The sequence below is a fragment of the Rhinolophus ferrumequinum genome, chromosome 8, assembly GCF_004115265.2.
Source record: "Rhinolophus ferrumequinum isolate MPI-CBG mRhiFer1 chromosome 8, mRhiFer1_v1.p, whole genome shotgun sequence".
Taxonomy (NCBI): domain Eukaryota; kingdom Metazoa; phylum Chordata; class Mammalia; order Chiroptera; family Rhinolophidae; genus Rhinolophus; species Rhinolophus ferrumequinum.
Window position 1 is genome coordinate 28986252 of NC_046291.1, and position 18216 is coordinate 29004467.

General features: G+C 34.1%; 1 protein-coding gene across 3 annotated transcripts in view; it reads left to right on the plus strand.

Moving 5' to 3' along the window:
- Positions 1 to 18216, plus strand: part of ICA1L (islet cell autoantigen 1 like) — a 59905-nt gene that overhangs the window by 32262 nt on the left and 9427 nt on the right. For all 3 annotated transcript variants that reach the window (XM_033113071.1, XM_033113070.1, XM_033113072.1), the window contains exons 9-12: positions 217 to 302; positions 2423 to 2466; positions 6078 to 6155; positions 16352 to 16606. In XM_033113071.1, the coding sequence (XP_032968962.1) occupies positions 217 to 302; positions 2423 to 2466; positions 6078 to 6155; positions 16352 to 16606 (463 nt within the window). The remainder of the gene's footprint in view (positions 1 to 216; positions 303 to 2422; positions 2467 to 6077; positions 6156 to 16351; positions 16607 to 18216) is intronic.

The following is an 18216-nucleotide window of genomic DNA, read 5'->3' on the forward strand; positions in this document are numbered from 1 at the left end:
TAACAGTGCGTGGCTGTCACAGGGCAGCCAGGAAAAACAAGGACTCAGGGCTCAGTTCAAATTATATTAATATTAGCATACATTTCCTAATCCTCTCACTCTATTTCAGAACTATTCCTATTTTATATTGTTCTTTAGAATTTTTACTCTCATTTTGTTTGCAAAAAGAGAGAAACAATCTTTCAGCTTATTTACTTATGAATTGCTTATCCTTAGCAACAACAAGACACTTCAAGCAAGCTTACTGAAGACCACAAAGAAAAACAAGTAGAAAACAATTATCTCACCGAAGACCTCAATAAGTAAGCAAGCAGAAGTTATATATCATATTATAGAAGTCCTGGATACCACTGTATGATTATATTTGGAAAGAATTGTTTCTTCCCTGGCTTATGAATACTTATTTTTATGTCATTTTTCCAGTTAACATTAACATTTGTTTTGAAGCCTTATGTTTTCCCCTCATTTTTAACATGGCAGGCAAAATCAATGACAGGAATACAGAACAGCTTGGGGTGAGAACTCCAAATTCTGTCGTTTGGGAGACTAAGCCTTGTATTAAGATCCTCTACCTGTGAATCCCAGAAGGGGCAGCTTGAAAAAGAAAGGGACAAACGCCAGCAGCTTTTAGACAGAATTTGTTGAAAATCCATCTCCAAAACAACACCGATAGGACTGGGCCTAGATTCCTGAAAGTGGAGGCTCTTGCTGTGAACATCCTTCATGTCGCCTGTTTTCCTTTTATTACATCTTACCTTTTTTTCCTTTCAGAACTGTCACTTCTCATTTTAACCAGATTGTACTAAGTATAATAACAAACCCAGAAATAAGGCCCAAACAGTTACAAACCATATATTGTTGAGTGGAAGAGGATCCAACATATAAGCATTTCCCCCTTTGCCCTGTGGAGAAATTCAAACAATTTTTTTTGCTAATTTGAATATGTAAATGTTTTAGAATGTAGATTAAAGAATCAAAAGTATAGTTATAAATTAAACTTAACTTCGTTCTAATTGACATTTAAAATAACAGATTAAATACATTAATTTAGTAAATTTTTTCCATTATCACATTTCATGAAACTTTTATTCAGAATCTTCTCATGCATTTTCAGCATTATGAAAACTACTTTTTGAGTTAACAGATTCCAAAGCACTTCGCCTGCTCTTCCATCCAAGTTATTTAAACAACCCATATATGTACTATCATTGGAAATTTCATTCCAAGTCACAAATATCTATTTGCTCTGTAGGCTTATATTTGTGGTATTTGCAAATAAATACTGTATTACTTTTTAAACATATTTAAAGACATTAAAAACAACCTTCAGGGCCAGCGTGGTGGCTCAGGCGGTTGGAGCTCTGTGCTCCTAACTCCAAAGGCTGCCGGTTCGATTCCCACATGGGCCAGTGGGCTCTCAACCACAAGGTTGCTGGTTCAACTCCTCGAGTCTCAAAGGGATGGTGGGTAGCGCCCCCCTGCAAGTAAGATTGAACACGGCACCTTGAGCTGAGCTGCCACTGAGCTCCCAGATGGCCCAGTTGGTTGGAGGGCATCCTCTCAACCACAAGGTTGCCAGTTCGACTCCCGCAAGGGATGGTGGGCTGTGCCTCCTGCAACAGCAATGGCAACTGGACCTGGAGCTGAGCTGCGCCCTCCACAACTAAAAGGACAACAACTTGAAGCTGAATGGCACCCTTCACAACTAAGATTGAAAGGACAACAACTTGACTTGGGGAAAAAAAAAAGTCCTGAAAGTACACACTGTTCCCCAAAAAAGTCCTGTTCCCCTTCCCCAATTTTAAAAAAAAAAAGAAAGAGAAAAAACTTCAATACCATAATTTTGAGGTTGTATGCCAGGAATAATGACTAAATATGTGTTCAATTTCTTTGTCTCCTTTTTTTATTATTATATCTTTATTTTATATTTTTATTTCTTTGTCTCATTTTTTTATTATTACACCAGATGGGTGATATAAATATCCAAAATTGGTGTTAATTGAGAATATTTGAGACAAATGTGTCTTATACTGCAACCATCACTTTGTTGTTCAAAATAAAGTACTCCATTTTTTCTGCAGTTCTTCATTCTCTCTTAGTTCCCAAGTGTTGTTGAGCAAAACCCTTCAGTGCTTGACAACTACACTTCATACTTGATGGTTTTGTTAACAGATATTCTCTGTGATATAATACTTGCACAGTGCCTGGTGTTTATTCAATAGTCAGTAAATGTTTACTGAATGAATAAGGGCAAATGATTCTTTTCATAATCTACATAAATCTATAGAAGGTATAAGATTTGTCTCAGATTTTAGGAGGTCTACCGGACAGTTAAAAAGGGTTTTTGAAACTACATAAACTGTTTGTAGAATATGAGTCCCCAATTTATTTTAACCAAAATATTTGCATTTTTGGTTTTTAGGTTAGTTTTGTCAGATGAGGAAGTGAGCTTGGGAAGTGAATCAGGTAAGATGGTAAATTCATTAAAATGTGAAATAATCACATTTTAAATGTCAAATGTGATTTAAATGTCAATTTGTCACAGCCTTTTAAAATAACATCCATTCAAATAAGAAAACATGTTCAGTCACTTTATAAGTCTCTTCTGTACAATCAGTTTTGTTCCCTAGCTCTAGTTTTGTTCCCTAGCTCTACTGAATTGTAATTGACATATAACATTGTGTAAGTTTAAGGCGTACAACATGATGATTTAATATATGTATATATTGCAAAATGATTATCACAGTAAGATTAGGTAACACATCCATCACCTCTCAAAGTTACCGTATTTATTTTGGGGGTAAGAACATTTAAGATTTACTCTCTTACAACTGTCAAGTACACAATACAATACTGTTAACTATAGTTACCATCCTCTACATTAGATTCCCAGAACTTATTCATAACTAGATATTTGTACCCTCTGACCAATCTCCCCATTTCCCCTATCCCCCAGACCCTAGCAACTACCAATTTACTCTGTTTCTGTGAGTATGGCTTTTTAGATCTCACATTGAAGTGAGATCATACAGTATTTGTCTTTCTCTAACTTATCACTTAGCATAATGCCCTCCAGGTTTATCCATGTGGCAAGTGGCAGAATTTCCTTCTTTTTTTTATGGCTGATAATATTCTATTGTTTGTATATATGTATTTTCTTTATCCATTCATCTGTGACAGACACTTAGGTTGTTTCCATGTCTTGGCTATTGTAAATAATGATGAAATGACCATTGGGTGCAGATACCTCTTTGAGATAGTGATTTCATTTCCTTTGGGTATATACCCAGAAGTAGGATTGCTGGACTGTTATGGTAGTTCTACTTTTAAGCTTTTGAAGAACCTTCATACCATTTTCTACAATGTCTATACCAATTTACAGTACACAATCAACAGGACACAAAGTTACCCTTTTCTCTACATCCTCACCAGCACTTGTTCTCTTATCTTTCTAATAATAGTCATTCTAACAGGTGTGAGGTGATGTCTCTCATTTTCTTTTTCCTTAACTACAGCTTTTAGTTTAGAAGTTAGTAAAAATGCCATGGTGGTAAGCTTGGCTTATGTTTGTTTGAAAATATTGTTATTTATCACTTTTTAAAGACAGTTTTATTCAATAAACAATTTTAGGTTGGCTCTTTCTTTCAGCACCTTGTAAATATTATTTTATTATTTCTGCTTTCCATGTACTGTTGAGAAATCTGTTAATCTAATTATTGTTTCTTTATAGTGAATTTTTCTTTTCTATCTGTCTGCATTTAGGATGTGCTGTTTGTTTTTAGTGTTCTACTGTTTCAGTACAGTGTATCTAAATGTGTGATTTTTTTGTGGGTTTTAGTTTTTTTTTTTCGTAGTATAAGTTGTGTTTCCTGTATCTGTGTCTTTTCCCAGTTCTGGAAAATTCTCAACCATTACCTTTTTTTCTTTTCTTTTTTTGATGTGATAAAATATGCATAGCTCAACCATTATCTTTTAAAATATTGTCTCTCCTCCTTTTTCTCTATCCTTTCCTTCCAGAACTCCAATAAGCTTATGTTGGACCTTTTCATTAACCCTTTATATCTTTTATCCACTCTTTTACATTTCTGTCTCCTTTCCCTCTATGCTGGTTTCTAGGTGAGTTCTTCACTAATTTTCTTTTCTGGCATTTAATCTACTGTTTAATCGGTATGAATTACTTTTCCTCATCAACAACTTTACTTTTTATTTCTAAAAGTTCTATTGATTTCTTTTACAAATCGCCCTAGTCAGTTTTTATAATCATTTGTTCTTTCTCACCTTTTTGACTCAATCTGTATCTAAAATTATAAGTATTTGAAGTCTTTGATGGGGATGTCTTTATCTATTATTAGCTGGATTATCCCAATTATCTTATGGTAATTTAGAAGCTTGTTTTAGTGATTTCTGATTATGACCTAATATTTGTTTGGTCTTAATTTGTGGGAATCCTGGAGGCTTAGAAGATTTTTCTCTAGTTAAAATTAATTTGCTTCTTTCCATAGGGAACAGTACCAGTCTGGTGACCACTTTAACCTCCTTCCAGAGCCTTTAGCTCAATGTAGGAATCCTGGGCTCAGCTTAGTTTCTTTATGTTTTCTGAAGGCTTTGTCTCCAGAGAGCAGTGTGGTGTGGGCATCTGCCCACAGAGCATCTCCCTTTCCTCTTCGCTTGCTGTGGTTTCAGCTTATAGTGTTCATTTCTAACAAGTCCAGCACTGCATTAAAAGTATATTTCATAGTTTTAACAAGGATTTTTTTGTAAAGGAGGGTGCTTCTGAGTATCTAGTCCATTATATTTACAGGTATCATTTTTCATTGGTCATGTTAATCAGAAAATTTGGAAAATATTCAGTGTCCTTGGGACCAAGATAATACATCACTACTTGTAGAGTGGAAACTGGAATAACCTTTCTGAAAAACATTGCCATCCCAAACTTTAACTGAATAATGTAACTTTTAGAACTATCTTGAAGTAATTTGAAATGCCTTCAAGCATTTTTTTATTCTCTGAAATATTTACTCAAGTGGTATTTCATATAATGCAGTAAAACTATGCATTCTGAGCTAGCCGTTTCTCATATGCCTATATTGATCCCAATCTCACACACATCTGTAGATTAAAATAAACCCAAACCCCACATGAATCCATATCAAATGCAAAGTGGAGTAAAGCAGATCATTGTTAAAGATCTCTGGGGAAAAGAGAGGGGGAGATTACCATGCATCTTATACAGCAACAGTTCCTTAAAGGTCCTTTAACACCATCCTTCATTCCCCAAGCTCTATTTCTGTCGCTTAACAAAACTTTCCATGGTGTGACTCTGCTTGTCTGTCTCCCCCATTCCTGCCCTCAAACCCTGGTTCTCCTCCTCACTTGTTTCTCTAGCCATCTCTAGAATCTCTTTCCCATTATCTGTTTTGCCATCTACTTTTTTCCAATGTTCAACTGAAATCTTTACTAATAAAGCCCATTTTTTCTTTATCTTCTGTACTTTTCACCATCTTTATACTAACTGTATTTGTACTTAGAACTTGAGTCATTCTTTATCTTTCTTCTCTTAAAGCTAAATAACCTGGAGTTCCTTGTATTCCGTATACCTTTCTCTTGAATTTTTCCTTTTGATTACTTTAGTTGAATTAAACTTTTTAACTTTTTTTTTTTGCAGTATCCCAAATTGAGCATTGCATTTTAATAAGAGTGTGATAGAGATATTACTTCCTTGTCCTTAGATGTAGTACAGCCTCTAAGGTCTCCATACAGAAACATTATCCACTTTTGTATGTAGGACACATTTACATTTCATTTATCTTTTTTTAAAATCGGCCCTGATAATAGTTGAAGATATGAAAATCTTGGATTTTTTTTTTTTAAGCTCTGTGTCTGTATTGGGTATATGTGTATATAGAGATATACACACAAATGTGATTTTTATATTTGATTCTTTAAATTTTTACATCTCCCTTCTATAATCTGATTAGATTAATTGAACATTTTGTTCAAATTACAAAATATTACAGTAAATAAGCATGCTAAATTTCTTCTTGTTCAGCTTATCTTTTTATGTGCTTTTGTTTCAGCAACTGAATATCACAAGGAAAAACATTTTCAAATAAGAGAATGTGGAGCACCTCAGTTTTCTAACTCTGAAAAAAATGGTAAGAAATTATACTTTCAACTATATATGGATAATTTACTTAAAATTATTTCGTTTTTATTTAATATTTATTTCTTTAACCTTAAAATCTGTATAGGTCTCTATACAAGTATGCAATCCTGTATTTCTATTCCATAGCACATCACAATGGGAATTAAGTTATTCTTTTTTTTGTATTATTTTGGCCCTGTCAGATGTATCTGTATCACTGAGGACAGGTAGGTCTTACAATTTGATATATCTCCACTATCCAGCAGTGTAGGCATTCAGTAAATACTAGCTTGAATATCTTCCCCAAGCAATTATGTTGCAAACATTTTCTCCCAGTCTGTCATTTGTCTGTTGACTTTTCATATAATTTCTTACCATATAAATTAAAAAAAAAAGTTTTTATGTAGTCAAATTTATTACTCTTTTCTTTTATTGGATCTGGATTTTTATCACATGCAAAACCCAAGTTAAAAGAATTCAGTTATGCTTTTAGTATTTGTATAGTTTTATTTTTACATTTAGATCTCCAATTCATTTGAAGTTTATTCATGCATATAGTGTTAGCAATGGATTAAAAGTTACCTTTTTGCAAATGGCTATACTTTATATCAATTTTTTAATGCCTTCTTTGCCACAGTAATTTGAGATAACTTCCAATCACATGCAATATTTCTATAGGTCTTTGGGACTATTTTTGAACTTTCTTTATATTTCATTGATATTTGCATGCACCAGTGAGTGCCACAGGGTTTTAATTATGGCTTTCTTGCGTGTTTTTGTATTTGGTAGGTCTGTATCCTCCTTTTCTTTTTCTTAACTATTCTTGCATATTTATTTTTCAGTATGAACTTTACAAGCATATGAAATTGTCTAGATCCATAAAAAAGTTCATGGATACTTTTATTGTGATAACATTAAATGTGAAAACTGACAGCTTGATGATGTCGAGACAGTCTAACCAAAAAACAAGAAACAGCTTTCTATTTGTTAAAGTTTACTTGTGTAGCTTTCAGATGTAGTTTTTTTCAAAGGTTTTGAACATTTCTTATCAAGTTTATTTCTCTGTACTTATCTTTTTGGTTACCATTATCGAAAGGTTTTCTTTTCCAGTGTATCTTTTAACTGGTTATTGTTTTGTACACATGAATGCTATTGATTTTTGCATGTTATTTTTATATCCTGCTACCTTGCTGAATTTTTTTATAGTTTGAGGTTTATCATTGATTTTTCTAGAGTTTTCCAGGTATTTCATCATGTCATCTGCAAACAAGATAGTCTTGTTTTTTCTTTACCAATTGTTATGACTGTAATTGATCTCTTTTGTTTAATTGCATTTGTTACTACCTCCAGAACAATGTTAAAATAGTAGTGGGCATTTCAGTTATAAGTCCATCTTTGTCATTGTGCATTAGCCCAGTGATATTTTATTTACTATTTTTGCGTTGCTGTTAATTTCTCTGTGAAAACATGTAGGGCTGGTTCTTTTTTGTGTTTTCTTCTCTATGGAAATTGGTCTTTTTAAGCTTTCTATCTGTACTGGGATCAATTTTAGTAAGTATATTTTTCTCAGCTGTTGTTCATTTTCTCTAAATTTTGAAATTTACTTGCAGAGTTGTATAAAAATCTCTTTTGATTTTTTAACAGCTTTATTGAGGTGTAATTTAAATACTGTTAAATTCACCCAACCAGTACCGTAATTGACTATTAGAATATTTCCATTACCCTAAAAATTATCTTATGCTTGTTTGCAGTTAATCCTTGCTTCCACTCCCTGCACTGCGAAATTGCTAATCTGATTTCTGTCTCTATAAATTTCCCCTTCCTTAACATTTCATATAAATTAAATTATACAAAGGTAGTCTTTTTTGTCTGGCTTTTTGTGCCTTTCATTAAGTATAATGGTTTATCGAACCTCCATGTTGTTATAGAGAGCAGTAGTTCATTACTTTTTTCTGAAATCTTAACGTTTTTTATGTGGTAAGATACATATAACATAAAATTTGCCATCTTAACCATTTTTAACTGAAGATACATATAACATAAAATTTACCATCTTAACCATTTTTAACTGTACAGTTTTGTGGTATTAGATACATTCATAATGTTGTGCGACCATTACAACCATCCACCTCAATAACTATTTTCATGTGTAACCTGAAATTCTATACCATTAAACAGGTATTCCCTGCTTTCCCCAGCTTCTGACACACACCATTCTTTCTGTCTCTATGATTTTGACTACTCCAGTACTTCATATAAGTGGAATCATACATTATTTGTCTTTTTTACTTAGCATTGTATCCTCAAGGTTCATCCATTTTGTAACATGCTGCAGAATTTCCTTCTTTTTAAGGCTTAATTATAAGTATATACTTATAAGTATAATTTCTATTATTATACCACATTTTGCTTATTGTAGTACACTACATTTTGTTGATGAATAGTGTTCTCTATTATAGATATTAGATATATTGTGTTTACCCATTTACCCATTGATGGACATTTGAATTGTTTCCAGGTTTTGGCTATTGTAATATTGCTGCTATGAATATTCAAATACTTCCCCTTTTATGGACATATATTTTCATTTTCCTTAGTCAGATTTCTAGGAGTGGAATTGCTAGATTATGTGATAAATTTGAATTTAATTTTTTTAAGGAACCCTCCAAACTGCTTTTCAAAATGGCTGTATCATTTCATTCCTACTTACAAAATATGAGCGTTCTAGTTTCACCACACCTTTATCAGCATTTGGTATTGTCTGTCTTTTTATCATATACATTATAGTGCTTTTAATTTGTGGTTTTAATTTGTATTTATCCAGTGACTTATGATGTTAAGCTTCTTTTCATGTGCTTATTGGCCACTTATATATCTTCTTCATCGACAAATCTACTAAGATTGATTGATGATTTTTTAATTGGGTCATTTACTTTATCACTAAGTTGCAATTTTTAAATATATTCTTAAAACAAGTACTTTTTCAGATATATGACTTGTAAGTATTTTATCTTTGTCTTATTTTCTTATTTTTGCCTCTAAAAACATAAGTTTAAAAATTTTATGCCAAGCAACTACTAATAGAACTAAAAGGAGAAATTGACCGAAACACAATTATAGTAGGGAACCTAAATACATCATTGACAGCTATGGATAGATCAAACAGAAAATAAAGAAATATCAGCCCTAGATGACACATTAGGTGAAATGGACATAATTGACATTTATAGAACACTTCATCCTAGAACCTCAGAACATCCTAGAACATTCTTTACTAGTGTACATGGAATATTCTCAAGGATAGACCATATATTGGGACATAAAACTAGCCTCAGCAAATTTAAGAAGACTGAAATCATACCAAGCATATTCTCTGATCACAAGGCTTTGAAATTGGATATCAACTGCAAAAAGACAGCAGGAAAATCCACAAATATGTGGAGATTAAACAATGTACTTTTAAAGAATGACTGGATCAAAGAAGAAATAAGAGGAGAGATCAGAAGATACATAGAAACAAATGACAATGAAAATAAATCCTACCAAAACTTTTGGGATGCAGAGAAAGCAGCTTTAAGAGGGAAATTTGTATCATTACAGGCCTATCTCAAGAAACAACAGGAAATCCCAGACAAATAACCTCATGTTACTCCTTAAAGAACTAAAAAAAGAAGAACAAATGAAACCCAAAGTCAGTCAGAAGGAAGGAAATAAAAATCAGAGCAGAACTAAATGACATAGAGAACAAAAAGACAATAGCAGAAATTAATGTGACAAAGAGCTGGTTCTTTGAAAAGAGTAATAAAATTGACAAACCTTGGCTAGACTCACTAAGATAAAAAGACAAAAGACACAAACAAAATCAGAAATGAAAGAGGGGAAGTTATCATGGATGCCACAGAAATACAAAGGATCATCCAAGAATACTGTTAAGGACAACATACCACCAAATTCAGTATCCTAGAAGAAATGGACCAGTTCTTACATAGAAACATATAGACTTCCTAGGCTGAATCATGAAGAACTGGAAAATCTAAAATAGACCGATCTCCAGGAAGGAAATTGAATCAGTCATCCGATACCTTCCCAAAAGCAAAAGTCTGGGACCAGATGGCTTCACTAGTGAATTCTACCAAACATTCAAAGAGTATCTAATACCTATCCTACTCAAACTCTTCCAAAAAATTGAGGAAGAGACAATACTCCCTAACTCATTTTATGAGGCCAACATTACCCTGATACCAAAACCTGGTAAGGATAACACGACAAAAGAAAATCACAGAGCAATATCTCTCATGAATACAGATGCAAAAATCTTAAAATTCTAGCAAATCGAATGTAACAATGCATTAAAAAGATTATACATCACAACCAAGTGGTATTGATCCCAAGGGCACAAGGATGGTTCAACATATGCAAATCCGTCAATGTGATACACCACATAAAATAAAGGACAAAAATCATGATTATATCAATAGATGCAGAAAAAGCATTTGACAAGATACAACATCCATTTATGATGAAAACACTTAATAAAATAGGTATAGAAGGAAAATACCTTAACATAATAAAGGCCATATATGACAAACCCTCAGCTAATATCATAATTAATGGTGAAAAACTGAAGCCCTTTGCTCTACATTCAGGAACACAACAGGGCTTTTCAATATAGTATTGGAAGTCCTAGCCAGAGCAATCAGGCAAGAGAAAGAAATAAAAGTCATCCAAATTGGGAATGAAGAAGTTAAATTGTTACTCTGTAGATGACATGATGCTATAAATAGAAAACCCTAAACAACACACCAAAAAGCTATTCGAAACAATAAACGAATACAGTCAAGTTGCTGGCTACAAAATTAATGTACAAAAATCCATTGCATTCCTATATACTAACAATGAAATCTCAGGAAAAAAAATTTTAAAAAACAATTCCTTTTGCAATTGCAACAAAAAGAATAAAATACCTAGGAATAAACTTAACCAAGGATGTGAAAGACCTATATACTGAAAACTATAAAACATTTTTAAAAGAAATTGAAGAAGACACAAAGAAATGGAAAGACATTCCACGTTCATGGATCAGAAGAATCAACATAGTTAAAATGGCCATATTACCCAAAGCAATATACAGATTTAATGCAATCCCCATCAAAATCCCAATGACAATTTTTAAAGAAATAGAACAAAAAATCATCAGATTTGTATGGAACCACAAAAGACCCCAAATAGCCAAAGCAAACCTAAGAAAAAAGAACAATGCTGGAGGCATCACACTCCCTGACTTCAGCTTGTACTACAGGGCAACAATAATCAAAACAGCATGGTATTGGCAGAAAAACAGACACATGACCAATGGAATAAAATTGAGAACCCAGAAATAAACCCACATAAATATGGACAGATAATTTTTGACAAGCCAAAAACATACAATAGAGAAAAGACAGCCTCTTCAATAAATGGTGCTGGGAGAATTGGAAAACACGTGTAAAAGAATGAAACTAGACTGCTGTCACCGTGTACCAAAATTAATTCAAAATGGATCAAAGACTTAAGCATAAGACCTGAAACAATAAACTGCATAGAAGAAAACATAGGTACTAAACTTATGGACCTTGGGTTCAAAGAGCTTTTTATGAATTTGACTCCAAAGGCAAGAAAAGTAAAAGCTAAAACACATGAATGGGACTATGTCAAACTAAAAAGCTTCTGCACAGCAAAAGAAACCATCTATAAAATAAAGAGGTAACCAACCAAGTGGGAGAAGATTTTTGCAAACAACGTCTCCGATAAGGGGATAATATCCAAAATATATAAGGAACTCATACAACTCAACAACCAAAAAACAAACAATCTAAAAACTGGGCAGAGGACCAGAAGAGACATTTCTCCAAAGAGGGCATACAAATAGCCAATAGACATATGAAAAAATGCTCTATATCCCTAATTATCAGAGAAATGCAAATAAAAACCACAATGAGATATCACCTCACCCCACTCAGAATGGCTATCATCAACAAGACAAATAGTAACAAGTGTTGGAGAGGCTGTGGAGAAAAAGGAACCCTCATACACTGTTGGTGGGAATGCATACACTGTTGATGAGCTGCTATGGAAGGCAGTGTGGAGGTTCCTCAAAAAATTACGAATAGAATTACCATATGACCCTCAATCCCTCTCCTGGGTATCTACCCAAAAAATCTGAAAACATTTATACATAAAGACACGTATGCTCCAATGTTCATTGCAGCTTTATTTACGGTGGCCTAGACATAGAAACAACCAAAGTGTTCTTTGATAGATTAATGGATAAAGAAATTGTGATATATATACACAATGGAATACTATTTGGCCATAAGATGAAAAGTACCATTTGCAACAACATGGATGGATCTAGAGATTATAATGCTAAGCGAAATAAGTCAGACAGAAAAAGTAGAGAACCATATGATTTCACTGATACGTAGTATATAAAACTGAAAACAAAAGAACAAGACAAACAAATGAAGAAACAAAAACTCATAGACATAGAGAATAGTTTAGTGGTAACCAGAGGGTAAGAGGGTAGGAGGTTCTACAAGAGGGTAAACGGGGTCAAACATATGGTGATGGAAGAAGAATTGACTCTGGGTGGTGAACACATAATGTGAGATGTAGATGATGTATTACAGAATTGTACACCTATGTAACTTTACTAACAATTGTCCCCCAAAAAACTTTTAAAAATTTTTATGAAGTCTAATTTATTATTATTTCTTCTGTCGATTGTTCTTTTAGTGTTATATGTAAGAATTCTGCATAACCCAAGGTCACAAAGATTTCTCGTATGTTTTCTTCTCGACATTTTATAATTTTAGCTCTTACATGTGAGACTATGATAATTTTGAGTCAACCATTGTATATGGTATCTAAGTTTTTTAAATTTGTTTTTGTTTGTTGCATATGTACCAGTTGTTCCAGCACCAGTTTTTGAAAAGACTCTCCTATCTCCATTGAATTTTCTTGGCATTTTTGTTGAAATCAAGTGACCAAAACATGTAAGAGTGTACTTCCTGATTCTAAATTCTGTCCCACTGGTCTATATACCTATCTTTGGTCAGTACCATACCATCTTGATTACTGTGGCTTTATAGTACATTTTGAAATTAGGTAGTGTAAATCCCACAACACTATCCTTTTTTCAAAATTGTTTTGACTACTCTAATCCATTTGCATTTCTATATAAATTTTACAATTAGCTTGTCCATTTTTACAAAAAAAAAAAAAAAGCGTAGTAGGATTTTCATAGGTATTATGTTAAATTCATCCATCAATTTGGAGTTAATTGCCAACGTGGACTATATTGATCCTTCCAGTCCATGAATGTGGGGATTTTGTCTTTATCTTTGACTTTCAATAGTGTGTCAGTGATGTGTCTAGATAAGGATCTGTTTGTATTGATTCTACTTGGGTTTTTTAAAGCTTGTTGGGTGAGATTGTTTTCAACAAAGTTGGGACATTTTTTCCATTATTTCTTCAACTCCAATCCCCCATCCTTTTGAGACTTTTATTATGTGTATACTGGTGCTTTTGATATTGGCCCACCATTTCTCTAAGGCTCTGTTCATTTTTCTTTATTCTTTTGTTCTCTCTGTTCTTTGAATTGCATAATCTCTACTAGTGTGTCTTGAAGTTAGCTAATTCTTTCTTACGCTACTTCAGATCTACTGTTGATCCTCTGTAGTGAATTTTTCATTTCAGTTACTGTACTTTTCAATTTCAGAATTTCTATTTGGTTCTTCTTTGTGATCTATTAACTGTTTATTGATATTCTCTATTTGATGCAACATTGTTATCATACCTTCCTTTTTTAAGATTGCTTTTTAAAATTTTTCTGCTTTATTGAGATAAAATTGTAAGTTATTGAAAGTATGCATTTGTGGATATATGTATACATTGTGAAAAGATTCTCTCCATCTAATTAACACATCTATCACCTCACTTCCTTAATCATATTTTCCTTTAGTTCTTTGAATATGTTAATAAGCACTACTTTGAAAGCTTTGTCTGTTAAATCTGACATTCGATTTCTCACACAGGCAGTTTCTGTTGCTTGCCTTCTTGCTGTTATATGGGTCATATATGTATATGTATATATATACATATATATGTGTGTATATATATATATATATATTTGCATGCTTTATTTTTTGTTGGAAACTGGACATTTTGGATAATACATTTTCGCAACCTTGGCTACTAGTCCTCCCTTCTAAGGCTTATTATTATTTGTATATTTGTCTGGTGACAGGCTGGATTATTTCAGTGGAATCCATTCCTCCACTAGTGGAACTCCTCATGGGATGCAGGCTTAGTTATACCCACAGTCACCCTGGAGTAACGGTGGTTTTGAAGCAGTTCTTTTTAAGTCTCTTTCCCTGATTACACCCAGCTGTTAAACTCTACTAATTTCCAGCTGTTTGTTCTATTGTTTTCAAAAATGCCCTGGACCTTAAATTGTTCTACAGACAAAATCAATCAAATTTGGACTTCTATGAAAGGATAGTTCCTAAGGTCAATGTTTGAGATTTGTTCTTATAGTAGGCATGCTCTTCCCTGCTGGCTTTTCCCCCTAGTTCCTCAGGTAAACTGGTTAGCCTACAATAAATCTAATTCATTGTCCAGTGAAGTCCACCAATCTCCTCCCAATTGCCTTTCACCATAAGTTCCACTGTTTTTGAGAGTATCCGTAAGCTTGAATTTCTTCAAACTCTGTTGCAAGTGAAGTCTGTTCCTTTGGGAAAAGATTAGGAGCTATCTACTTCTCAGTTTCTCCCTCCAGGCAAAATCCCTGAGACACACCTTGATGCAGGGGTGACACATATTTTTTCTTTGAGTGACATCCTGTTGTAGGAGCTGAGTGCTAAGTGTGGAGGGTGAGAGTAGTCATAGGTATTTTGGGCTTGCCTCTTCCTGCATGAAACTACCACCTATGGGCAGGGTCAAGTGATTGGGGCCTCCAGAGTTTCAGCATGCCACACCCAAATCAGTCTCCAGACCATGACTGGGGTCTTGGTGTCTCGAGAAATAAGAGTTTCTACCTCTTGACTGTACTCCCCTGGAGTACAGCCTTAGCGAGAGGTAACCAGGTACAGGATATGAAATGCTGACATCTACCCCTGCTGGGAAGATAGCTCTTGGCTGAGAGCTGTAGGAAAGGGAGCCCTATGTTCTTGGCTGCACTAGGCTAGAGTGGAACTTCCATCTTCCTGAACTGGGAGTTGGAAAGAAGAGAGTAGTTCTTAGTTTACATACCAGCCTCTCATTATTTCTAAATATTACTAGACTTCCTTGAACAAACATTTCTTCATTTGATGTGTGTCCTTGGAACAATTTCTAAGAGACTTTAAATGGTTGTTTTTAAAATAATTTCCACCAGTTATTTAAAAACTGGTGTGAAGGTTCATAGACCTCCTCACTCTATCATACTGGAAGCCCCTCTCTTTTGTTTTTATTTAATAAAGGTGTTTAGGGTCATTATTTTTCCTCTGTTAATTGCTATTTAAGTATCCCATGGATTATGATTTGAAATGTCTTCTTTATCACTATTTTTCAGAATTCCATTTCCCTTTCAACCAAGAGTTAATACAAGGTATTAAAATTTACAGGTGGAAGAGCCTTTTAGATTTTTTCATTTTTAAAATTATTTCATTTTATTGCATTGTAATCAGAATATGTTGTTTGTAATATTTCTTCAAGAAACTGACATTTTTGTGTGCCTCAGTATAATTAATTTTTGTGAATTTTCAATGTGTGCTTGAGATGAAGATATATTTTCTATTAGGGTTTGTATATATTCAAAATATCTTATTGGTTATGCTGTTTAGATCTCTTATATCTTTACTTTTCTGTTTTTTTTTTTCAACTGAGTGATATATTACAGTTTCCTATACTTAGTTTGTATTTCTCCTTGTATCTCTTGTAGTTTCCATCTTACATAGGTGGTTGCTTATTTCTTACGTAGATATTCATATATTATATCTTCATTGTTTAATGTGGTCATTTTGATCCATAGCTTACCTAATTAGAAGTAATTTTCACATAAACTTCCAGTTTTTAAAAAATGTTAATAAAATATGAGAGTAATCAAACAAATTTGATTTGCCCTATATCCTACTTTCATTTCCTCAAAAAGAAAAAAACCATTCTGTTTTTATTTTCACTCAACAGTTACAAGAGATTTACCTGTAGATTCACTGGAAGACGATTTCGAGAAGGAATTCTCATTTCTGAACAATCTCCTAAGTCCTGTTTCTTCAAGTACTAGTGAATTTACCCAAGAATGCCAGACTGCCTTTGGGAGCCCCAATGCCAGTCTCATGTCCCACGAGCATTCTGTGGGATCTGAGTCTCTTGCTCATTCTGCACAATTCCTTCCTTCACATCTCTTTGACCTTGGCCTTCATGCTGCTGGAGCTTTCAACAGTAAGTGTCTATGAAACACTTGGACACCGTGACTTATATTGTCCTTGTGAATCAAAACTTTGTGTTCATGTGGATGCTAAAATCAGTAAGATTGATTTTAACGTAAATACTACTAGATAAAACCTGCAGTCACACAAATCAACTGGAAAAATGAAAACTATTATCACCCCTGGAGTCTGCCAATGAGAGTATAACAAGGGCTGCTTTCCTGCCATCTCCACCAAACCCCACATTTTCTTCACTGACTTTACCAGGTGTCTTCTCTACATAGAAAATCAGCGTCTTGTCTGAAACTCTTGACTTGCTGTTACCCCTATCTAGGGCAGGCAGGGGATACTGTTTCTTCTGCCTAGCAAAACTTGGTGTGTTTCCTTCCTGTGGGTTCAGAGTTGACAAGAGACAAAGTTGTATGGCAGCCTTCTGGGCAAGGCTGCAGGAGTGGGGACTGAAGTAGAAAGCCGAGGGCAGGGTTTTTTCCTGAGGAAGGGGTCATCTTCTTTGTTTATATGTCAAGGACTCCCTCTACTTACCTGCTGTTCTACCATCCTGTGTCCAACCCAGCACCTTGGGCGTCATTTTGCTCCCCAGTTCCATATTGGTTACTAATCCTGTCAATTCTTTTTCTAAAACATGTCTCAAATTTCCCACTGCTCCTCTCTGCCTCCACTACCAGAGCCATTTAGAGACTCATTTAGTGTCCTGGGTTGCTGCAAGAATCCACTTTACAGATCTCCCAACCCCCAGTTCAGTATCTAAGCTTCCTCCAGAGTTTATTCTCCAAGCAAATTCTGATGTCAGCACCCTGGTTACATTTATAAAAAATGAAGCACCATGGGCTCAAGGATATAACCTGCCTGTCCCTGCATTTCTATCTTTATCGCCTACCTTACTTCCAAAAACTTACCATTTTCTATAACCAGATTGAATATTTTCAGATCTCTCTGAGGCATCTTTGCTTGTGTCACTTTTTTGACTTATGTTCAGTATTGGAACTTGGGCTTGAGCCTGAGTATTTTAGAGTCCCAATCCAGTTATTTCCTTAAGATAAATTTCTAGGAATTGGATTTCTGAGTCCAATGGCATAAACATAATTACTGGTTTCAAGATTCTAATTATCAGGTCTATTTCCTCTCTGATTCCTTAGAACTTCTCTTTCTAAACCTTATCCTTTTGCAGTTGTTTAAAAAAAAACTTTTGTATTTGCAGTCATGCACCCATTAAAGATGGGGAAATTTTCAGAGAAATGTGTCATTTAGGCAATTTTGTCATTGTGCAATCACTATAGAGTGTATTTACACAAACCTACAGGTTATATAGCCTACTACTGCAACTGTATGTGCTATACTTTTATACAACTGGCTGTGCAGGTTTGTTTACACCAGCAGCACTACAAATGTGGAATGCATTGTGCTATGTCACATTACGTTAAGACAGCTATGATGTCAGCTAGGCGATAGGAGTTTTTCAGTTCCATTAATAATCTTATAGAACCACTGTAGTAAATGCGGTCTGTCATTGACTGAATCTTCGTTATGTAGTGCATGACTGTGTTTCAAAACCACTTTGAAACTGTAAGTCTAATCTAACTCTAGTTGGAACTAAACTGATAT